Genomic DNA, 25,522 nt, shown 5'->3' with positions numbered 1-25,522 from the left:
GTGTTTTAAGCTGTAATTTAAGGGGATTTGTTGGGCGTTGCCGGTTTTTTTAAAATTTCATATGCTTTGCAAATCTTCCATTCAGGGTAAACATTTTAAAAACATGTTTCTGGATCTGTTTCCTCTGTAAAATCATAGGTACTTTGAGATTCAGACTCTTCTTTGCCTCACTGTCCCCTTCCCTGTGTGAGTTTCTTTCTTTATGTTCATAGATGAGAACGAGTGCTCTAATCCGAATGCCTGTGGCTCTGCTTCCTGCTACAACACCCTGGGGAGCTACAAGTGCGCCTGTCCCTCTGGGTTCTCCTTTGACCAGTTTTCCAGTGCCTGCCATGACGTGAATGAGTGCTCGTCCTCCAAGAATCCCTGCAATTACGGCTGCTCCAACACGGAAGGGGGCTACCTCTGTGGCTGCCCGCCCGGGTACTACAGAGTGGGACAGGGGTAAGGCCGTCCAGCTCAGGCTGTGCTCCCTGAGTTCAGGCTGCCTGGCCGCCTAGCACTGTAGGGCAATGAACAGGGATTAAAAGCCCAGGAGGCAAAAGCATTGAGCGGAACATTTAGGGTGTGAGAGGAAGAATCCTCAAGAAGGCACGTGATTATGTTCATGCTGTGGGATTACCTCCTTTGTGGTGAGCCTGAGACTTGAATTTGTATACAAGTATCACATTCTTGCCCCTAAAAACGGCCTAAGTGGATTCGATGAGGTCCCTCAAGGCCGGAAACAAGCAGATGTTTAAAAATGCTGTGGTTCACGTGTTGTCAGAGACACTGGGTTAAAATGCCTTTGCCCCAGATTCTTCTATGAATTTTGGTGGCTGCAGTCCAGTGGTCCCTGAGGAGGGAGTTGTCCCACTCTGTGCTCATCTGGCTTTTTGTTGCACAGAGAGGATATGCCTGGTTGGTGCAACACTGTCTCCACAAGGCTGGGTTCTCTCCAGCTAGTCACACTTTCCTAAGTGCAGCCATCTCAAGTTCTGTCAGCTGCAGCTAAGGTGCTGGCCACCTGCATCCTTCCATCAGGGAAGCCAGAGCTCAACAGCATAAAAGATGAGAGTTTAGGACTCAGTCAGGGTCACCTTCTTCAGGAGGAACAGTGTGTGAGTCAGACCCTGAGGGTCATGGACCAATCTGTCCCCTGTGGGTACGTGATAATGCCTGAAACAAAACTCTTGGTATAGACAAGGATCATTTAGATCCAACTCTCTGACATTTTCACTAACCAGTAGGAGTTCAGAAATCTCTGTTGGTAAGGCAGAGAGCTTTGTCATTAGCAGCAAACATGGGCTTCCGGCTTATGAGTGAATAAAACCTTTAGCATTCTCTTTGGAGTCATACTTTGCTTTTCCTTCTTGATGTAACTGCACAAAGTGCTTCAGTCTAATTGGGACTGAAAATTGGAGGAGTTCCAGTGGAAACGAATCCAACTAGGAACTATGAGGTTGCAGGTTCGATCCCTGGCCTCTCTCAGTGTGTTAAGGATCCAGTGTTGCCCTGAGCTGTGGTGTAGGTCGAAGATGTGGCTCAGATCTGGCGTTGCTGTGGCTGTGGCATAGGCCAGTGGCTACAGCTCCAATTAGACCCCTAGCTTGGGAACCTCCATATGCCACGGCGCAGCCCTCAAAAAGACAAAAGACAAAAAAAAAGAAAAAAAAATTGGAGAAACTTGGGGCTCACACTTACAGGGATTTTGCTATTGAAAATAAAGGTGAATCTCATGTATTAAGTGTTGAAGAGTTCCGAAGACTATTCGGTTTTTATGTCTATGATTGTAGGGTTTGTTTTGTGGGTTTCTTATTTGGGAAAAGTCTGCTCTACCTCTTGAAAACTATAGTCAGCGTTAATGATGAAGTCTAACACCACCTTGCATCTTGTTGCAAATAGCCACTGTGTCTCAGGCATGGGATTTAACAAAGGGCAGTACCTGTCCCTGGATGCAGACACGGATGAGGAGAACGCTCTGTCCCCAGAAACATGCTATGAGTGCAAAATCAATGGCTACTCTAAGAAGGAGAGCAGACAGAAGAGAAGTCTTCATGAACCCAGACCCACTGCCGTGAGTACCCTCTCTTTTGTCACCAAGTTTTATCCACATGGAGTCACATTATACTATGCGGTCAACTTTTATATAGGTTTCAGCCCCAATGGCGCTAAAACTATTGTGACACTTACTGGCTAAATTAATGAACACACTATAGCAGAGACAAAATTAGTGGCATTTTTAGCTCAAAACACAAGAAACGGGGGAAAAGATTTTAAGATTCATATGTTTTCATTTTTTAATTTGTGTTAGAAGGCAATAAGATGTCCTTCTAGGAAATAACTAGTTTTGAAACGATGCAAAAAAGCAAAACTATTTTGAATCTGTCCAGTTCTGTTGCATACACATATAGTGCACTAGGCTGATTTTGATTTTCAGGAGGTAAGCCAACAAGGTCTCATATCCTGTGACATTTATAATATAGGTGTTCCTCCCATAAAAAAAAAAAAAAAAAAAGTATCTCCAAGTATCTTGCGTTGTGTAAGGAGCTGAATTGTCTGCCGCTGGTACTTTTTTGCTGTCAGTGGCATTTGGCCGAGTGGTTAAAGGGGTGGCCACAGACCTTGTGGTTTTGTCTATGTTCCCTGACCATCTCCACTTACTACCTGTGCATATGGGGCATGTTTAACTAACCACTCTCCACCTCAATATCGTCACCTGTAAAATGGGAATAAAAATATTTACCTCCGAAGGCTGACAGAAGGATCTATTGAGTGGTTACTGTGACGCGCCTGGAATGGGGCCTGGCGTAAACATCACATATTTGATAAATGTCTCTGAGTAATACCCAGTATCCGGAGAGGCTGATGATCGCTCCCCAGAGATCAGGGAGAACACTACCCTAGTCAGTCATTACGGCCACACAATTCACCACCAAAAACCTAGTCAGCAACCAAGTGGCTTTGTGAACCGGGCAACTCGCTTCCGTTTTCTGCGCCTCGGAATCTTATTTGTAAGACTGAACGTCTCTAGCCAAAAAGACTCAGGTTCTATTTTGTAATAACAAATAGGCCAGCATTACATTTACCTGAAGTAAACTAAGGTACCTAACTGATGTCTAAATACAGCAACCTAAATACTCATCAAGCACCCAAACCACAAATCCAGAATTCTGCTTATCAATCCTTCCCATTGTGGTTGTGTGGACAGGATTCTGTCTGAACACTGAGAGAGGCACTTCTGCACCACTACCCAAGTTCTTGACAGGAGCCCACTCAAGCCATTTGATTTTGCCTCTCTTAACTGAAATAGCGCTCTTAAACCTCTGCTACCTCTGGCCAAGTCAGACTTGGTCGTCTGGGCCCTGCCCCATTGGCGTTTTACCAAAGCTAGTTCAAACCTGAGCCTTGACAACCCACAGCTCCCTCTCTCTGCACTAGGCTCCCAGCAAACACACTGGCGCAGGGATTGTGGGCCGTACCAATCAGCCTTCGGAGTGAAGATCCCTCTGGGGACAGTCCCTGCTGTTACATAACAGCTGCACTTCTCATTTTAACTCCAGAAAGAAAAAAAAAAATACAGTCCTTTCCTAAATTGTCTCTTGTTTATTATTAACAAGCACGATATTCCATAAAAGCAACAACAACAAAAAAAGGTGAAATGACAAGTCCCCTGTAACTTTACCTGGATAAGGCTGAGTGAGAAGTAAAGATGCACAGAGCATGCTCCGCGGAATTGACCTTTTCTCCCAGCAGACAGTAAGTTTCAGAGCAGAGTGCCCAGGACCGGAGAGATGCGGTCATGGTGGCTGAACCCCGACAGCAGGTTCCTTTTGAGTCCTCTGCTTGTACTATGGAAGCACTCTCCACATGGTTTCCTGCTCTCTCTCCAGGGTGAACAGATCAGCCTGGAGAGTGTCGACATGGAGAGCCCTGTGAAAATGAAGTTCAATCTTTCTGGCCTTGGTTCTAAGGAGCACATTCTAGAACTCATGCCCGCCATCGAGCCGCTCAACAACCACATCCGCTACGTCATCTCCCAAGGGAATGATGACGGCACCTTCCGCATCCACCAAAAGAATGGGCTCAGCTACTTGCACACCGCCAAGAGGAAGCTGGTGCCTGGCACATACACACTGGAAATCACTAGCATCTCTCTCTATAAGAAGAAGGAGCTTAAGAAACTGGAAGACAGCAACGAGGACGACTACCTCCTAGGGGAGCTCGGGGAAGCTCTCAGAATGAGGCTGCAGATTCAACTCTATTAACCCCTTGGTAGACTTGGTTCCAGGCTCAAATCCCCGCACAGCCAGCCTTCAGAAGCCTTTGAGAAATCAATGACTAATTTTAAAGAGGAAAAAAAAAGACGTTTGCTTCTTTCCTCCCTGTCTCGGACTTCAGAATGTTGACCCTCACAGGGAGGGCTGATTTAGACTGGTGTGGCCAAAGATTTGAGTACAAAGGCAACCGTGGTTACTGTATTTTTTTATATAACTTCACTTTAAAATATATTAAAAAAAAAACCTAAATAGTCAAGAGATCAGCATATGGCACTAAATGCACAAAAATAATGTGAGCTTTTTTTTTTCCTGTTAGCAGTCTGTAACACTTTGGGTATTTTGCTATAGTTGCTAATAAAAAAAATATAGATGTTTATTTATTTTTAATGCAGTAATATATGGAGAAATGAACAAACTATGTAAACAAAAAGGGAAACTCACTTGTTTTTCTTTAGATTTATAAATTTGAGCTATTTCTTTTAGAGGTGCTTTTTTTAAAAATTCAGTAGATTCAAGAGACGTTTCCTTTGGTTTTCTGCCAGTCGTCCAACTGGTACATCTGATTATTTTTAAGGAAGCCTCACAGAGCTGAATGGGCAGTGTAATCAATAATTTAAAAGACAGAAGTGTCCTTAGATCCTTTATAAAGGAGCTCAAAGCCAGAGCAGCTCATTGTGATGATATTTCACATCACCAGACACACCAGGCAACAGAAGATGAAGCACAACCACTGTAGCAAAATACCTTGACTGCTTGTGAGACCAGTAGCGTTGCAGGCCAAACTGTACTGTATTTCCTTCTCAGAACCTCAAGGAAGCACATGTGCTACCCACAACACCTCATTCTTACCCAGGGCGTGCTGCAAACTTGTGGTACTGTAGGCAGCTGAAGAACTGCCGTTCCTTCGGAAAGGAACACCTGGCGTTCTGTAGTGTTTGGTGCTGTCTTAGATTAATGGTGCATTTATTATGTTCAAGCTATTTCAGGATTGCCATATGTGCAAACAAATCATGCAGTACAGCCAAGGAATATATGTTTTTTTAATTCATTTTTTTTTAGAATTTTCATTAATACTGTAGTTATACACCATATGTCTCGTTTTATCATAGCCTATTGTGTATGAAAGATGTTTGTACAATTAATTGATGTTTAGTTTGCTTTAGTCATTTAAAAAGTTATTATACCAGCACATGCTAATAAGAGTACGTCCCCGTGTTCTTTCAACCCAAGAACCTGTCCCGGGACCAGTGACCAAACCTCATATGTGAAATGGCCAAAGCACATGCAGGCTCTGGGTTGTTCCTCTCACACCTGTGCTGACCAAAGATTTGTCACCAGCTATATCCAGTTTGGGACTTTGTTTTTTTTTTTTTTTTCTAATAACTGAAAAAAAAAAAAAAAAAAAAAACGAACAGTGTAAATTTGTAATCAAGTATTTGTGAGGAAAAACTTATGGCTTTTGGTTTTGTTTGTTTTCGTAGGTCTGTGTACCAAATATGACACTTTTCTTGCAATAAAGCTTATTTTGGGGTAGCTTTCTGGCTGAGAGTTTGATGTGACTGCAGCCCCCGTTGTGTTTGTGGGAGGGGCTGGGGGTTTTGCTTACAGGGACCTGTATGAAAATAGCAGAAGGAAAGCCAGGCACAAACACCAGAAAACAAAGGAGTGTGGTCCAGTCTGTGACACAGAGCGTGCAACTGACAGTTACAATTTAAGAACATAGCCAAATAGAAGGACACAGTCAAGGCAGCTAGCTGTTCACTTCTGCGCAGCCGCTAAGCCTGCCAGGACCCATCTTCCTAGAAGTGTCAGTCTATTCACTTTCTGCTCTCCCATGCTTTGTGTGCCATTGTGTTCAAGCACCTTACATCACCTACGAGGAAGTGAAACATTCTCTCCGAGTCTTCCTTCCTCAGGGTTTTCCTGAACTTGAGTTTTAAAGCAAAAGTACACAGCAGGCATATGCCAGGCCAGATGGCACCTTCACCAAAAAGTAACCCAGAGCTTCCTATCTCTTGCAGTGTTGAACACTGTCCTCAGTGGAGAACTGTATACACAGAACAAGTTGTTTAACAGGGACTGTCTTCTGACACACGACTGAAATGAACACAGACATGTCTTAGAAGTTTATTCTGCACAAGGTTGGAAAATGTGTGTGCTAAAATTTTTCGTCCGAGGAATAAGAAAACAAAGAGATATTATGACTGATCTTAACGCTGTTCTTAGCCAACCAGAAATTAGCAGCATGGAATAAGGGAAGTATTTGCCTTGAGGCATCCTTTAAACCTTAACACGCATCTTCAGTTTCATTTGGCATCTTTTACTGGTACAGCTTGAGTACTGTAATATGAAATTACCAGGAACAAAGTTTGACTCTGACTTTGAATGTTGAATGACAGTACTCTTGGTTTAGCTTTCACCTGCCCTTGAGGAAATTTGAGAATCCACACCATTAGGTGCTGTACACTAAAGAATGTATGAGAAGGAAATGACTACTTCAAGATGCTCTGTCCAGAAAGAACATTTTCGGGCACCTCTGGTAGCTTTATTACAACTCTTATTGTGAGCACTGACTTGGCCATGCATAGTTTGTGCCTCTCTAATAACTAGATGCTAATGATAACAGTCTGTATCATTTTGTCTTTCCCATTAAGTGTCCCCTCAGAAATGACCTTGGCTAAGTTACAGAAAACATTGCAGAAGCCTAAAGTATAACGTAAGCCCAGATGTATAAACTAAATCCAGCAGGTACATGTATTAGTAATAGAGTAAGTAAGAGTTTGGTCTTCAGCTGGCATGAATTCCTTTTCCACTAGCATTTAGGTTTGGAGCTTTTAAAAATTTAGTCCTGCTTAGTAGTTTTTGATTTTGCTGCTTACTTGGAGTAGATAAAGTTTGGTTACTTTTGCACACAAACACTGAAAATAATTTAGGGTGATATATAAGGATTTTAATCTAAACTCAAACATCTGCCCTTTTCATTATCTAGGAATATCAAGTGGGATAATTTATACAACAACTGTCCCTTCTAAGGTGCTGTTTTATTTTCTTGGTTCAGGAACCAGTGCTTGGAGTGGAGGGTGGGGAACACAATTAAAATTTACAAAGCATCAGTCTGTTTGGGACCTACAGACCTTTTGGTTCATATCCTTGATGCTTCAAGGGAAATGAGATAATTCATATGTTAACCTGAACCAGGATGAATTGCCAATATTTGGCTATGTTAGACCTACAAAATGGTCATTTTATATGGTTCAGTAGATAGTTCAGAAACATTTATGTTCCTCAAGAGTAGACTGGAAATCTGAAAAATTCCCTTCAGAATTTGGAAAACAATTCTGTCCACTCGTTTCTATGCTGCTTGTGGTTCATTTGTAGTCCTAATTTACAGTAGTCCACAACAGAATGTACATTATTTATTCAAACAGTCACTTTTCTTTCTTGCTCCAAAGACTTTGGAAAGACTAAATCACACATCTTTGGGACCTTGAGGGGATTACTGGAAGCTGTGTAAAAGACAAATCCACTGGGAAAGGTTTAATAGAATCCCAATGATTAAAAAAATTAAAGGGGAATCTTTAGGTGTCTTTCCTTCTAAAGAGACGAGAAAGATGGTGATTCCTTAACGCCTCTCAGGAAGTGAAGGTGGACAGTTGTTTTGCAATCTTAGCCAGCCTGCCTTTGATATCTAGCTTATGGTTCTATTTTATTTTTTAGCATGATTGCTTTCTCAAATAAACACAAAGGCATGGTTTTCTTGCTTAATAGGAAGCACGGGTCTCTGACCTTAATTCTCCTTGAAAATCCATTTGCTGTCCAGAGCAAGAATCCTGAAACACAAATGAACCGCTCACCCAGTTCAGCATTTCAGCTGCTGAGGCAGTATCACTTTGCAGGTAAAAGAGAACTTCGGATCAGGCAGACCTGAGTTTGGCAAGTGGGGGAATGGGACCAGCTCACTGCCTCCCTTGGTTATGCAGCCCGCTCTGAGATCCTGTCCACCCCCACTTTCGGATGGATGGATGGATAGAAGTCTCCTGGGTGTCCTGGTGTGATATGCAAGGCACTTTTGTTCAGCTCTGAATGTACAGTTACACGTCAGAGATGAAAGTAAGGACTCACTCCAACAAGCTGCATAACACCCCCAACCTTGGTTTCTTTCCTGGGATGACGTCTCCCTTCTGTGTAGAGGAGTGAGAAAGCACAGGCAGCACTGTCAGTGCAGGGCCCAGCACACAGCAAGCACTTAGTAACTCCCAGCTGCTCTTCTTCCTCCTCCTCCCACTGTTCCTACAACCACAATATGGGGGAGAATGCACTCCCATGTTCACACAAACTCCTTCCTAAGTGTGGCCTTGAAATTACAACCTTCCCACCAAGAGATATGGGGTAGATAGCATCCAGAGCGTGTCTCCTAAGTGATCTGTATCTCTAGGGAGACTTTAGATGTCCTGGTGCATCAATGAGAGTTTAGAGTCTCCACCCTGCTCTTCACTTACTAGAGCACAGAGCAGACCCCACTTAAACCATACACTCCTTTAAAAGCACCAGCCACAGCCCTGAAAGTACAAGCCACCAGCACAGCCAGAGCCCTCCTATCTGCAGATGCCTGGGAAAGCAAACATGATAACACCTTTTAGACTGATGGAGTGTCATGGAAAGTCAGAGCTAGAAAGGCCTTTAGAAACCTCCTCATATTAACATGTGAGAAACTGAGGCCCAGAGTCATAACTGAGCTAATTGTACTGCTAGTTTCCACCGAGGTGAGACCAGATCACCGGCTGCACGGTTGTAGTCTGGTGCTATTCATATTTCCACTACGTGGTAAGCCTATTTGGATCGCTTTTAAACCCTGAGGATATAGGCCAGTTCCCATGGTTTTGGCTCACACTGAATCCAGAAATGTTTTCCAAGCACGATTCAAGCCCTGCTCTTTGTTTTGTCTACCCCACCCTGTGTGTAACTGCTCCCAGCCTCCTGTAGACCAGAGGTTTGTACACACACTAGAATGCCACGATAGGGGCTGCCACAGAGCAGACCCCACTTAAACCATACACTCCTCTAAAAGCACACGAGAGCCCTGACTTTCAAAGGGTTAAACATTTTATTTAAACCAGACCTTCAAAATTAAAACAAAAAAAAAAAAAAAAACACATACACATTTGTTTTACTAAGAATACTTAAGGAAAGCACACTAGTTGCTTGTGTTGCTTAATTGTCCTTTTTTTCCTTTTCCTGTGAGCCTAAAAAAGATATTACTAGATTAAGCTGGCTTACTTTTGAAATAGCCGAGAACCAACAGCTCACATTAGTCACCCCCATTAGGGCTGGAGATTAAATGTCAGGATGTAGTGTAGACATTTTCCAAAGGAAAACAGGAAAACTCTACATGATTTCTAGAGCAAACCATAGGGAAAGTTAACATTAAAAGCCTTCCCCAGACAACTACTGCTACATGTGTGAGTTCCATTAATGAAACAGCAGTAGAGGCTGTGAAATGGCCATTCTTGAAAATGTGTCAAAAAAGCAACCCCTTGGCTTGCTTAAGCTGCCTAAGCTTCCATCCCTGGGTTTATCTCCTTCCTTCCACTCTGTTGGACCCCAGCACCCCTGCACTGAGGGTATCCATTCATACAGGGGTGAAATTAGAGTCTCAGGCCTGTGTGTTCATGAATATAAGGTTTGAGGCATGGTGCTAAGACCCTTGACCACGTACCAGCTCCTGGGAACTCTACCTGAGATGTATCTGTATCTCAGTCGTTCTGGTAATTCACAAAGCCAAGGCTAGAAAATATTCCGAGAGTAAATGAAAAGAGGGAAAGGATTCTAAGACTCTGCACAGTCTGCCACAGACCACTGAGGACCACCCTGGGGAGCTGGACGCTGTCCAGGGAGTGAGTGGTTTCACAGTAATGATTTCACTGGAAATCCTCTGAACAGATTTCCGGGGATCACGTTGGAAGTATCTGCCTTTCCCTCTGGAGGACTTTCTTGATTTCTGCTGCTTTTCTGCATCTTTCTAGGGAGCTTCATAGATTTTACCCAAGGTGAGAGAAGATCGAAAGCTCTTTGGAAAGGCTGACTCATTTGGATTTGTCACGTGAAGGGCCCTCAATCCAAACCTGAAGTTGCTGCTGCTTCTGTAGTGTTGTGGGTTGGAGAAGAGACCCTATAACTTCTCTTCTTAGAGATTATACAGTTCTTATTTTTGAAATAAACTGGCTATATTAATATTTGTTGGGTAGTATTACCCACGCTTAAAAAGGATTTTCCCTCCAATTGTCAATGCAAGGAAATGAGATGACTACATAAGATTATGAAATGCATGTGGTAAAGGGCCCAGACAAACGGCCCAAAATTTGTCTTGAAAAATCAAGTAGCCATTGCAATGTAGAGCTCCTGGAGATGGTCTCTTGAAGATGGTGAGAATGGAGCTGGACCATGTAGAATGACGCAGATTTGGTTACAGAGTACAAAGTTGGAAGGATTTCCTTGAAGAGAGAGTAGCCTAAACAAACTGTGGAAGTCATAGTGTGGATGGCCGATGGGAAGACAAAGAAAGGATAGGCCAGTTGGCCTTGAATTATAGTGCCATGAAAAAAGAAAAAAGAGTAGGTTATTAGGTAGTATGGGACTCAGGCGTGAGGATACCTGAAAGGTACACTTAGCCATTTGGACTTTATCCTTTAGTCAATAGCTAGTGATGGTCATTGGCATATGGATGAGAGTTGATGGCAAAAAAGGGACCTAGGACCAAGCATTGGGAAAATCTTATATCTGGATGTAGAATAGGAGGAGCTGTCAGCATACTCGGGAGAAAGAGAAAGTGGAGAAGTGGTAGTAAAAGAAGAGAGGAGAGTCAAGGATTACTAGACGGGAGGGTATTTAAGAAAAGTATCATGAGACTTTTTGGCTAAAAAAATCAAATATTCTCCTCTCCCACCCCTGTCTACTCACCACACCCTCCAATCTTCATCTCTTTCTCCACTTTAGTCACTTTGTGGCAAACAGTGACAAAATAAATGGTGTACATGATCCTCATGCACCTGTAGCCCTGAACGGTAGCATGGCAGAGTGGGAAAACAGTAGCCTTTGAGGCAAAAAAAGACTTGTGTTTGCTTCTTGGCTGCCACTGGGTGATACTGGTCAAGTTATGTTAAGGTTTTAAGTCTGCATTTATGGCACATCTGCATTTTTTGCCTCTCTAGCATCCTTTCCAAATTTTCTATGACAACATACCAATTTTGTTCTGGGTAACTACACAGCTGCCATCACATACAATCATGTTAGGACTCAAGGATCTCCACGTGCCCCCATTAAATTCTCTCTTTGTGAAACTTGAGTCCCGAGCAGAATAATGCAAGAGCAGATAACAGTTCTTGCACTCCTCCAAGCAACACCCCAATGACAATTTGGGTTAATTCCTACAATCTAGATCCCAGGAACTGTTCCATTAATCTTTCTAAGCCTGGTACTCCAGTTTCCCCAAAATTCTCTGGGCTCTCTCCTTTTAATCTGTTATTTTAATTGTCAGAGTAAGTTGTTACTTGCATCTTAAGAACTCTAGTTTCTACCCAACTCCTAGAATTATTATGAGGATTGAAACTATGGAAGCCACCAAGCACAGGGGCTAGAATTTGGGCATACAAGAGACCAACAGCTGCTTTAATGATGTCAGGAAGAAGGAAACCTGAGTTTTCCTCAGTCCCATCTCCTGTGCCCTCGAATGAAAGTCCAAGCCAGCTTGGGTCTGCCATTCACAAGCGCTTTGCCACTTTTATTCATTATGTCTTACATCCTTCCCATCTCTCTAGTCTGGGCAGGATGAAGTTCGACTGGGCGCACTGGGCTCAGTCCCAAGAGGAGCAAACCACAGCCAAGCTTCTTTGTTTCTGAAGCATGTTGGAGAAAGGTAGGGTTGCTCTGCCCAGGAAGTAGATTTTTACATTTTACAAAGGACGAAGGAAAACTGCAATAAGAAGAACCATTCATGATCCCCCAGGATCATGCCCAACAGCCTCACGAAGTGTGGAAATAGCCTGGCTAAGTAAGAGAGAGATAAATCAAATCCTGTAGTTTTCTGTCAGCCGCTTTAATTGTTTCTTTCCATGCTGTCATCCTTTGCTTTTCCTGCAGTATTCTGCTAAACCATTCCATGGGCTGATTGAGTGTATGCATGTGAAGCTTTGTATAGAATAAATAATTACACAAGACATTTCTGAAAGCATAAATGCATGTGGCCTAACAAAACTAATTCACATCTTAAAAAGCCAGCTTCTCCAAATGTCAGTTATGTGAGCTAACTATTTCTCCAGCAACCTAGCAATTTAATTCTTTACCCTTATCTCCTTGGCCATACTACACACAAATGGTTTTCAGAATAGGAAAGAAAAAAAAAGACCTTCCGGTGTCTGTTTTAAGCTTGTTTTTATCTACTTTATGTCTCTAACTTTGTCCTTATATTTGTTTCACAGCAAAAACAAAATAGAGAAAAGATATCAACCATGTCCCCAAAGGTTTATATATCTGTAAGTTCCCTTTCGCTATTCTGTTTTATAGCATAGATCTTGTCCACAGACTATAAACATCTACTTCCCTCACTTCTTCAAATGTCTTTTTGAGGCTGATGAAGGAAGGGATTGCTAGTCAAATGTGAGTGTCTCTCCAGGATGGTCCTAATAGCCGCTATTTCTGCTGCAAGGAATCTATAATTGCCTGATTGCTTGATCTTCTTCAAAAGAAGAAACTGAAATCATGCTGGAACTAGAAAGAGCCAAGATGAGTTGTGTTTCTAAGCCCCTGGCCCTGACTCCATCCAATAGCTGTCACCTGACAAATCCTCAAACACATCATGTCTCTTATGTAGCGTACATGCCTGAATATGAGGCAACCATAAAGTAAGCTCTCATTTTCCCAATTGGGACTAGTAAATAGAGAAAGGGTGAGTGTGGGGCCAAATTAAATCTATAAATATGAAGAACTGTATAAAATAATAATATTTACTCTCTTTTTACCAATTTAGTTAGTCACCTAGTTAAAATATATATATAATATATATTGATTTATTATATTTTTTCTCTACACTCACATTTTGTAAACCTTTTTTATTTAAATTCCTTGCATGCATCTTTGACCTATGTATGTTCTGCACTTTTAAAATTATTCAACAGATTTCCAAAGCATACTGTCTCCAGTGTCACCTACGTTGTTGTGAGATACTGCACTTTTCAAGTGAAGCTGTACTGCAGATTTTTTCTCAAGGTAAAAATGTTTATTTGCATGATATTTGGACAATTGGTTATTTTCATTCATCCTACAGATAACATATTTATGATCTTCAATGAGAAGTCACTTTTTAAATGATCATTAAAAACATTTAAAATGTGATCTGAAAGTTACATTTATGATATTATACTGCAGGAATAATTACTTAATCTGTTAAATTTATTTTCCTTTTAAAAAGCCATAGGAGTTCCTGTCGTGGCTCAATGGTTAACGAAGCCGACTAGAAACCATGAGGTTGTGGGTTCGATCCCTGGCCTTGCTGTAGGTCCGATTAAACCCCTAGCCTGGGAACTTCCATATGCTGCTGGTGTGGCCCTAGAAAAGACAGAAAGACAAAAAAAAAAAAAAGAATCTATCAGGTGACTTTTATAAAAACCAGTTATCAATGATTGATGTCATTTCAAAATAATATAACTTATCCAAGTCTATATGTTATTCATAATAAAGTTATTGGAATAAAGTTATTCATAAAATAAGGAAAATTTATAAAATAAGCACATCGAGCAATACCCTGCAATGTATGCTTGGTATGCTTGGCCAAATACAACTTAACATCTTAAACCAAAACATTACAGTTAAAATTTATATTCATATCCATTAACCAGTCAACAAAGAAACAGTACTTTCATGGTTGGTTTTTTGAATGTTGTATGTTTCATGGAAAGATGAGGGGGGTGTTGGCTCATTTTTTTAACCCAACCAGAGAATCTTTTTTTAAATAACGTTTTTAAAAGTTACAATTCTAAAAATTATTTTTAAAATTTTGTATAGAATATTTGGAAAATAAAATTTATAATAGGCAAACTAAAACTAGCACTCCTAAAATGTCCCCACTCTAATCCCCAGAAACTGAATATGTGACTTATCATGGGAAAAGGCACTTTCACATGTGATGAAGGCTAAGGGCCTTGAGATATGCAAAGGCTCCTGAATTATTCAGGTGGGCCCAAATGAGTCTTTTAAAAGCAGAGAATCTGCTGTAAACACAAACTAAATATTTGTGTCCCCCCCACCAAATGTATATGCTGAAATCCTGACTCCCAAGTTGATGGTATAAGGAGGTGCAGCCTTTAGATGGTGATTGGCTCATGAGCATGGTGCCCTCATGAATGGGATTAGTGTCCTTATAAAAGAAACCCCAGAGGGCTTTCTTGCTCCTTCTTCTGTGTGAGGACACAGCAAAAAGACAAACAACCTTTGAACCAGGAAGCAGGCTCTCCCCAGACACCAAGTTTGCTGACACTTGATCTTGGACTTATCAGCCTCCAGAGTTGTGAAAAGTAAATGCCTGTTGCTTATTAGCCACCCTGTCAGTGATGTTTTGTTAGAGGAGCCTGAAGGGACTGAGTTTACCGAAACTGTCCTGTGATCAGAGAGACATGAGAAGACAAAAGAACAACCACAGACAAGTGATGTAAAAAGGATGACCACCCCTCCTTTGCTCTGAAGATGAGTAGAGGGGGCTGTATTAGATACCTGGAGCTGCTTCACAACCTGGATGGCTTAAAATAATAGAAAGTTATTGTCTCACAGTTCTAGAATCTAGAAGTCTGAAAGCAAAGTGTTACTAGAGCCAGGCTTCCTCTGAAGCCTGGAGGGAAAGATCCCTCCTTGCTCCATCCTAGCATCTGGTGGTTTGCCAGACATGGGTGACATCCCTTACCTTGCAGCTGCAGCACTCAGTCTCTGCCTCCATCATCATATGGCATTCTCCCCTCCTGTATCTGTCTCAGTGTCTCTTATCTAAGAGGGAGGGCTAATTAATTTGAAGACTTCAACATATCTTTTAGGGGCAACATATCTTCAACCCACAGCACAGCCATAAGCCAAGGAATATGAGTGGCTTCAGAATCTGGAAAAGGCAAGGACATGACAGGGTCACTACGATGTACAGCAGAAACTACCACAGTGCTGTCAATCAACTATAATTTAAAAAATAAGAAGAAGGGGAGTTCCCGTCGTGGCGCAGTGGTTAACGAATCCGACTAGGAACCATGAGGTTGTGGGTTTGATCCCTGCCCTTGCTCAGTGGGATAAGGACCCGGCGTTGCCGTGCGCTGTGGTGTAGGTTGCAGACGCGGCTCGGATCCTGCATTGCTGTGGCTCTGGCTGGCATAGGCCGGCAGCTACAGCTCCTATTTGACCCCTAGCCTGGGAACCTCCATATGCCGCAGGAGTGGCCCTAGAAAAGACAAAAAAATAAATTAAAAAAAATAAGAAGAAGCATTAAGATAATAAATCTGTGTTGCTTAAGCCACTAATTCTATAATAATTTATTATAGCAGCAATAGCAATGCTAAGTGAAACAACCAAACCCTAAACTCTGCTCAGAAGTAAACACTCTCCACACACAGACTTTAAGCACAGACCCAGCATTATGTACGCCAGCTGCACTTAAACTTGAGCAGCCAAGTTAATAACCCAAACAATCCCCCATTAAAAGCGTACTGAGGAGAATGGTGGTGAAAATGTATGGAAAAACCACAGCAGGAGCCCTCAAATCAGAAAGACAAGAGTCTAAAAATAAAACCACACCTATCAAAATGAAGGATGAGACACAGATAAGAAAGTAACAAGAAACAGATGACGACGATATTTTCCATTGTAGTGTTGCTCTTTTTTCTCCACAAGTTTTCAGTTTTTGTGTCCTGAAAAGATTTTTATATAAGGGCTCCGAACATTTCTCTGTACATTCCACCTGTGCAAAAGAGAGGAGAAATCATTTTTCAAACTCTGAGAGAAACGTCTGGCTGATGTGTTATGGAAGACTTAGCAATCTGACTATACTCCAAGCTCACCCATGAAGGATTCCCCCAAAGGCATGGGAAGGCATTTGAGGGGATGGCCTAGGGGAGGTCCTTCTGTCGGGGCTTGAATAGCGGTCAGCTTTGGAAATTATAATCTTTAAATAAGGTAGTGGAACACCTGCCACAAGACTCCTGAATGGTTTTATCGTTTTCTTTCTTCCCTCAGAGTCAACCATTAAAATATGATGCGCAAAGAGATTAACTTCTTAGCAGCTCTAAGGAGACATCACTGTAAAACTGAAATAAAATATAGCTCCCCTTTAGCCTGTCACGAGATCTAAAAGACTGTTCTCTCCTGATTGGCAGAGGGTTGTAAAATTTATTTTATGTGCCTATCTTAGTCTGTTGGGGAGGCTCTAACAAAAATACCATAACTGAGTGGTTTATTAACAGCAGAAACTTATTTCTCATAGTTCTGAAGAGCAAGGCACCAGCAGAGGGCCCACGTTTTCCAGCCTATAGATGGCTGTCTTGCTGTATCCTCACATGGTGGCAGAGGCAAGGGAGCTCTCTGGGGTCTTTAGAAGGGCATTTATCACCTCCCAAAGGCCCCACTTCCAAATGTCATCACAGGCAGGGATTAGTTGGACACAAATATTCAGTCTATAATAGAGCCTCCGGGGAGAGGTAAAATTTCATCATTTCAAGTGTAAAAACTGCTTTTGAAATTGTTTATTTTTAAATGTTTATTTAAATTGGGGGAGTGATTTGGATTTGTCATTTTCGTGTGGGTAAATTTGGGGCATGCCAGGAAAAAAGTGAGTTCTACTAAATGTTTTCCATCCTTGAGTGAAGAAGTTGCTATCATCTGGACATGAAAAGACATCTCTTGTGTCATTTCTGGGCTAACTCCAGGCAGTGTAAGAAAGAACAAAGACAGGGAATTCCCCCTGTAGCTCAGCGGGTTGTAGACCTGACTAGTATCCATGAGGATGCAGGTTCAGTCCCTAGCCTCACTCAGCTTACTCTGGCATTGCTGTGAGCTGCGGTGTAGGCCAGCAGCTGCAGTTCTGATTCGACTCCTAGCCTGGGAACTTCCATATGCAGCAGGTGTGGCTGTAAACAAAACAAAACAAAAAAGAAAGAAAGGAAGGGAGGGAGGAAGAGAAAGAAAGAAAAAGAAAGAAAAGAAAGAAAGAAAGAAAGAAAGAAAGAAAGAAAGAAAGAAAGAAAGAAAGAAAGAAAGAAAGAAAGAGGAAGAAAGAATCAAAGACAGTGGGCTGCAGAAATAGATGATGGGTTGAGGTCCTGCCCCAATGTGTGCTGTCTCCATGACCCTGGCAAATTACTTCAGCATCTAAGTAGGGATTACCATTGACCTAGTCCAAATTGCTGTGGGTTAAATGAAGTAGAACATTGAGAACCCTGAGCAGAGTCAGGCACAGAGAAGGTGCCCAGCATCTGCCCACCTCCATCCCCTGCTCAACACTGGTTTTCCTGCAGGTGACACTCTCCCATGTTTAGGTTACGACACTCAAATGAATGATTGTCCCTCTTACTTCTCTCCCTATGGAGAATGTCTAGTTAGAAGAAGTGGAACAAATTATTTTGATGTGACCTCCAACTATCTTTAGTGTTATGTGTGAAAATTAATTTATCCAATGATTGGGCTGCTTTTTTTCTACACCTCAGTCATTAGATAGCTGCCAAACAGCACTTAATCCCTCCAAACCCAGAAATGTCAGCTCTTTTTTCTGGTCATACTAGTCCCCCCTCTTCCTAAACCTTCTAGAAAAAAGTTAAGTTCTTGGGAACACACCCAGAGTGTACCTTGATCAAAGGAAAGCAAAGTGTAAGTCTTCAGAGCCTGTAGACTTTAACTCTCATCCAGGATGGGTTTGGGCTTTCTTCTCCAAAAGTTCATCTTGGGTAACTCTTCATAATTATTATTTTTATTCCTGTTATTCTTAATACATGGGGGGAGAAGCTACATGCAATAAAAAGCCCAAATACAATACCTGAGTAGCATAATTGCCTTAGAAAGTGAGGTGTCAGTGAGTGAAGCCAGTCGTCTTAACATATGAGCTGGAGTCAGAAAACACTCTTTGTTTAAAAAAAAAAAAATGAGTAGGGAGAAACCTTGCCTAAGACAGATTAACTTTTAAAAACAATTTTTGTAAAGACTCTGTGCCTAACTCATTAATATTGAGGACCATAATGATGGTTTTTAAGGGGAGTAGAGGAAGTACATGCTATGGAACTCCAGCAATTAATGGTGGGACAATGTGAGGTTTAAAATTAGGATTTCCTAGCATTTCTGGCATTATCTGACAGTGCCCACAAGTTGGCCCTGCCCATGAGATGCTTGTGTCCCCAACTGTATATCACATTCTTTGCAGTATGTGGGATGCTGCCCTCTGTGCAAACCAGGGAGACCACCAGGCAAGACTCAGAACACACATTTTTGGTAGCATTAGTAACCCTCCAGCTTTTACCAGACTGTGTTTGGAAGTAAGTGCGCCCAGAGGAAGCCAAGGAAATTCAAGAAATTTTAAGGACTACTCTTTGTTCCTGGGAAAGTTTAATTTGTTGATTAGTGGGATTGGAACAACGCCACCTACAACAGATGCTTTAGTGAAGAGGGACAGTAAAACAAATGATTGCTCTAATGTGTAGCATCTGCAGAGAATCTGGGTAAGAGTTACTGGTGTTTAATGACCTAATCCCAGCAAGGTCAGCCAATAGCCGAGTTGAGAAAGAATCAAATCTCAATTCCTTGGAGCAAAGGAAGCACAATTAAGATGCAGTGTGGTGAGGTCCTGAACATGTTCGTTGTACCTGGGTTGGCATTAATATCTCTAATATTAATGTCCATAGGAGGTGTTTTTAAAATATCTTTTTAAACAGTATAGGTGATTGGTGTTTAGGAAGCTAATTTCACAGCTTTATTTACGGTGTCTGTCCATGGAGGACAAAAGACCAAATATGCTGCCATCTGAGGCCAGTTGCTGCAATGAGTTTGCCAGGGCCAGAGCAGGTCGGGTGGATAACAAGGCCTCAGAAAGATACAGTCCTAATCAGAGCAGGAATTTGCATTGCTGCCCACCCTCCAGAACATGTAACACCGTCCTTCTTCTCCTTGGCAATGGGCCACACGCCCCTAGGCCACTGCCTACACACATTTAGGCCTGCCTGCCCCTTTTAGCACAATTCTCCTCCCAGGAAAACAGTGTCCTCCCTGCTTCCAGGAACTCGGGCCCTGAATGGCTAAGGCATCAGCAATTCTACCCTTTGAAAATCTTTCCCTTCCCCACCCCACTCTTATGTTCCAAATCTCTTTCTTCCCCAGCCTCACCTACCACCAAGTCAAAGTAGGACACGAGAAAGTCTCTTTGTCTCCTTTGTTTTCTTCTGAGGGCATTTGGTAACTGAGGGTTGCACTGTATCCAGCTGGTTACAGGAGAGAGGGAAGCAGACTTCTTTTTTTTTCAATTGCTAGCACACTCATCTATTTCTCTGTGACCCTCCTACCACTTCCCCTGATTCTGCCCAGCTGTATATATAGCACTGTCTTCTTTCAGCTAAAAATTTAGCAAGTTTCTCTGTTTTGGGCGGGGACTGTGTGTGGGGCCAAATTATACTGTTTGAAGGAATGGCACTAAAGAATCTAAGTAGTTGTTTTGGTACAACTTATAGAAGAGTAAAGTTAACCCCAACATGCACGCTCTGCTTGGTGACCAAGGAAATCACACCCACACCCCCAGCCCACGCTGGCTATGGAAGCCAGCCTAGGACTCAGCTCTGCTCATCACTGTCTCCCAGGGGTGTCTGTCACCGAGACACTGCCCTGCCAGGTTCAGGGGCCACCATCTTGCACAAGATGGTTACTAGTTCACCCAATTCCTGGATGGATTTCACCGCCCCATTCAAGTCATGAGTCTTGCTGAAGTCACCCAGACGGGGGTAGTGTTGAATTTCCAGAGGGATGCCATCAACAGAATTTATACTCTTTTGCACTGATCCCTTTAAAGCTGTTAGGAATCTCAGTTTTTGGGGGAAATGTGTCAAAGCCGTGCATCATAGAGCAATTATTGGCCTGGAACCAGAGGGAAAGACAGGCTAGTGATGGATGGTGACTAACTCACAGGCCTATGGCTGCCTCTGCTAATGGCTTCCTTTACTCACCTTGCCAGGAACCCCCAAGACTCAAGTGTGTCCAGGACACATTATCTGGAAAGGCCATGGAGATGCCAAATTGAGTGATGACTTATAAAGTTCACTGCCCAGATCTTCCCTTCCCCCTCCTGCCACCCTCCATACACAATACCCTCTTCCTCCACCGCAGCCAAACTCCTGAGCTGCTCCCTGCGTGATGTGGGTCATCAGCACCCCCATCATGTCTTCATCTGGGCCCCTCTCTGCTCCCATCCAGTCTGAGCATTTTGAGAGCATGTTCCCTACATTTCTCAGCGCTGTGCTCCCGAGCCTTGCAGAGTGCCTGTCCTATAACGGGCTTCTGGGGTGTAGCGGAGCACTGGAAGTCAGAGAAAGGGAAAGCAGAATTCTGCTATTTCCTTTCAAATCACCCTAAGATGTTTCAGTGTAGAACAGAAAGAGACAGAGACTTACATCTAGCAAACACCAGGGTTTCTAGGACCATTTTAAAGGGATTGGTTCATGTCTGTGTGGCATTTTAATATTTTTATGGAAAGGATAAGCCAGATGTGAGCCTTGCCTTTTTTGGGCTGTAAAGTCTGATTGGAAGAGGCCATGTGTGTGTTCTCTCCATTTCTTCACACAGGGTGGGCTCTAAATATATATTAAATGACAGTGAACTGCCAGAGGGCTAGGCTGGTTTGTTAATCTTGGCACTGGGGTTAACCATGGTCATGTTAATAATGAAATTCCCGTTTTTGAACCCAGCCCCTTTTCATCCACAATATGACATAATGTGGCTTTGAAGTCTCATTTTATGAAGAGGAGAACGAAAAAGAATGCTGGTGTTATAAAGTTCCAATAGTGTTTTTCCCCGAATGCATCTTTCAGCTGCACTTTCACAAAAATACTTGCTTTTAGAGCAGATAGGGACCTCTCCTGCTCTTCCAAGAAGGAAACAGTGGAGGGGGAAATTGCCAAGTCACTTGTAGCATGTGGAATTGTATAGCAGATGCAGCCTGCATGGGAAGGTTGGACTCTGAATCAAGTTCATGCCACCAGAAGGGAATGGATGAGTCTCAGAGGGAGGGCAGTGTCATGGAGAAGAGTACCAGCATCAGGTCTACGATTAGTTGAGTGCATTCTTTCATAAAATGAGAACATATGGATTGAGTTTCAGATTTTTTTAATATGGCCCTTCAATTATACCAACACCATTTGTTGGAACGTATCATTTAATGTGAATGATGGTATCAATAATTAATGTTTCGATTTTACTGGATATATTTAAAGAGTAATGAGTCAGGAAATGCTTTTCTTTTCACATGTCAACATTCATAATATGCTAGGCTAGATTCTTAGCAAATATTTGCAATTATGACAGACACTTTAGAGGGAAGCATGATAATATGTGGGGGCTGCATAGTTTTCCAAAATTATTTTAGAAAATATTCCAGCAAAAAAAAAAAAAAAAAAAATCCGAAGACCACCCTTAAGTATCAGAAGAAGAAATAAACAGAAAACATTTTACTGACAAGTATTTCACCTCTGAAGGCTAATAGTTTGGCATTAGCAGAGAGAAGAGTTAGGAAGAAAGAAGAAGAAAATGACAACCTGGTTTCTAACTTTGCGGGATGTTGTTTGCCACCAACCAAGTCCAGAAATACAAGCGGAAAGGCAGACAAGGGTGAGAGAGAGGATAAGAGCGCAGTGTGGATAAATTCTTTGGATAAAAGCATGGAAAGAAGCTGTTATTATTTTATGGGGTTTGAGTTTGTTTTGGTTTGGTTTAGATTGGGTGGATGGAGATTTTTCTTTCTATTTTCCTTTGTGTGTGTGTGCGCTGAAGTGTACACTCATGTACATGCACACAGGTGCACTGAAAAGTTACTCTATGTTGGACTCTCTCTTCATATACAAATTGACATTTGATTCAGGCTAGTAGTAGAAAAGTTTGTGTGTGGTGTGATGGAAAAGCAAAGTCGGGATACATGCAGGCATGAAGTGTGAATCCCACCTCTCCTACCACTCGCTGAGTGGCCTTGGACAAGGTACCTCACGTCTCTGAACGGTGCTTTCTTCGTGTGTAAAATAGTAGTAATAAGGACTACCTGAAACAAGATATTAAATGGGATGTTTTTCTCTTGGAATTTTAACCAAGGACAAAGGGCAACACATACCCACACACACAAATTCTAATAAGAGGAGCTAGATAGATCCACCTTAGTTTGCTTGCTTGTTTATGCCAAGTGAGCTATTAGGTATGGCAGAGGGACTCTAAGATGCTGTAATTTTCAAAAAGTTCTAAAGTGAAATACAAGATTACACACATATAAATATAAGATCACCCACACAAACTCATCCCCCAAACCCTGGCACTGAGGAAGAGAAGACCTAGGCAGTGTCCCCAAGGCCATGGCATGTAGAAAGGAAAACAGTCCACCTGACTGACTGTCTCATTGATACCTATAGTCCTCCTGTCACTGCCCTTGGCAGCCACCAGCCCTCCACAGGGCCCCGTGGGCTTCTGATGACATGACCAGGGACCCCTGGTCGCCATCTGTCAGGTCCATGCAAGTTACTCTGCACCTGCCTTGCCTGACAGCCATGGCCCCCAGGGGTGTAGGCTCTCTTTCTGTTCTCTTCCATCCCCCCAGTCAGAGAGCCACTGAGACTTTTGGATGCTTTCTCACAGAACTTTGAGGGATGGGACCGGCCCTGCCGGAGGCTCCATGAAATTCCCCTAGGTCAGCTGACCTCACAGTGGACATGGTTCTTCCCAAGGCTGAACTCTGGGAATCAAGTCACAAGGTCACTCTGCTCTGGAACCGCCACCAAGCCCTCTAGGGATGTTGTTATTTCCTCCCAGGGTCTGGCCGAGGAAACATGAGGACAGGCTCAGATTCAGAATCCCCCCTCCCTTCAACCACCGCCACACACCCAGTCAGTTCAAACTTTTGTTTCCTTTCTCTCGTCAACCACCTTTTCCCCCTAGGGTACCTCTATCTAGTGGGGGTGGGAAATGAGGTGCTATTAGTTGTGGCTGATTGTCTCAAGCTCCTGAAGTACCTGAACCCAAGGCTGTTGAAATTAAGAGCTGAGACTTTCCTGTCTTTGTTCTCCAGCTCCCTCCTGACACCCAGCCTGAAGGACAATGTTAGGCTCTGGTCTCAGGCCAGCTGTTGGCAAGCACACTGTGGTGGAAGGAGGTGGGGAACCCGTTAATACTTCATGTCCTCCCACCACATTCATTTGCTATGACCTACACCTTAGGTGTGATCTGCAATGTTCCAGTTGTCATTAAGACCTGACGGGCCTAGGGTCTGATTGCAGCTGGCCCTGAGTCATCTTCCAGCTGTGGGTCTGCGGTCAAGCTCATCTGAGCACATTAAGGCCAGCTTGGGAGACCACAGGCACAGGCCACAAACCCCTGGCCTGGGGCAAGGTGCCTGGCTCCCACTGAGAATCTCAGAAACCCAGGCCTTACTGCACAGCAGGGGATAAGGAGGGGAGAGCGAGACCAAGGGGAGGCTGGTCTCCCATGCCCTGTCCACATGAGGGCAGAAACCTTGCCAGGATCAACAGCCTGGCTCTGGGCAAAGCTCCTGCCAGGCCCCCTCAACACTGTGGTCACCAAAGGCCTGTGTTTTTTCTGACATGTGGATTTCGAAAATGACCTCCTGAGGCCTGGCAAACAACTGAGTTCTTAAGGGAAAGAGAGCAGGGAGGTGATGCCTCACTCCAAGGAGGTTATGAAAGCGGAGTGGGCTGTTACTGTGTGGAAATGGTGCTACAACAACACAGTGAACATTCAGTATTCACCTCCATAAAGACGACACTGAAACCCAGGATGTGAAATCAAGTTGTAGAAACATATGCGCCCCCACCCCAATGAGACCACTGGAGATCACTGAATTCAAACTCTGTATTTCACAGAGAAAAAACCAAAGTAGAGCAGTGTTAAGCATCCAGCCACTGCAATGCCTCCCTTTCTATTCCTCTGTTTCCTATGTGTTTTATCTTTTGCTGAGCTTTAAAAGACATCATGGGCCAAAAACAACCAAACCAAAACAAAACAAAAAAACACAAAACACAAAACAAAACAAAACAAATGGACGTTCCCGTGTGGCATAGTGGGATAAGGATCCAGCCTTGCCTCAGCTATGGCACAGGTTGCAGCTGCGGCGCAGGTTTAATCCCTGGCTGGGCAACTTCTACATGCCTCGAGTGTGGAGAAAAAAAAAAGACATCATAGGCAAGGTTTGCCTTATTTTAGAAAATCAATAAACCACTGACTTTCCAAATGTACTGACCTCAGATCTGGATCATCCTAGGTTGCCTTACATAGCCAAGCTTGGAAACGGATCTGGGCCCATGAATTAGGTCAGGAGTGAGTCGAAGGCCTATCTCAGCCACAGGTCAAATGTGATTGGCCAGAGTGGATTTGAAATGCTCAGTACCTCGGCTAATAGTCACTACCTGGATCAGGATTCGGCAGGGGCCTGGCAATGTTTTGTGTTCCAATAGCAGGTTTCACAAGGATGAGGACAGTTCAGTCAGAGTCTCTGTTAGAAAGGTTTGCATATGGACCGCAGTAAAGAGTATTCATAGAAAGTGATGGAAGAGAGGCTGAGCCCTCAGACTGGAGGTGTTTGTGGAATGGGCACCTGATTAGGAGTAGAACGGGACCAGAAGTGCCTTGGGTCCTGTGATTCAGTTCAGGCCTGAATCACAACCGCATAGCTTCCCGGTGAGGCCTCACTGGGCTTGCTCCAAACGTTCTTCCCCCCATATGTGACAGAGGGACCATAAGCATCTCTGCCCCTCCCAGTTTGAAATAGCGGCATAATTGTAATCCATGTTTCCAGTAACCAAAATGCTAACCCCTGTGAAACTGGGGTTTTTTTCTTTAATGAAAGTCCTTCTAAAAGGTGCACTTACTTTTTAATTTCTAAAATACTGCGCCCACAGTTCTGGGGGTCAGTACTCTTCCTCAAACTACTTGGCTCATCTCCGATCTCCTCTGCTTGAGCCACGCACTATCATTATGTTACCCCACCTTCTGCCTCTGCTGAG

General features: G+C 43.1%; 1 protein-coding gene across 1 annotated transcript in view; it reads left to right on the top strand.

Moving 5' to 3' along the window:
* Window positions 1-5,792, top strand: part of FBN2 (fibrillin 2) — a 219,577-nt gene extending 213,785 nt beyond the window's left edge. The window contains 3 exon segments of the mRNA XM_021084720.1: window positions 213-444; window positions 1,885-2,056; window positions 3,873-5,792. Of these exon segments, the coding sequence (XP_020940379.1) occupies window positions 213-444; window positions 1,885-2,056; window positions 3,873-4,247 (779 nt within the window). The 3' untranslated portion in view covers window positions 4,248-5,792.

The sequence above is a fragment of the Sus scrofa genome, chromosome 2, assembly GCF_000003025.6.
Source record: "Sus scrofa isolate TJ Tabasco breed Duroc chromosome 2, Sscrofa11.1, whole genome shotgun sequence".
NCBI classification, from domain to species: domain Eukaryota; kingdom Metazoa; phylum Chordata; class Mammalia; order Artiodactyla; family Suidae; genus Sus; species Sus scrofa.
The sequence above is the reverse complement of the archived record's forward strand: the minus strand, read 5'-3'. Positions and strand labels throughout refer to the sequence as shown.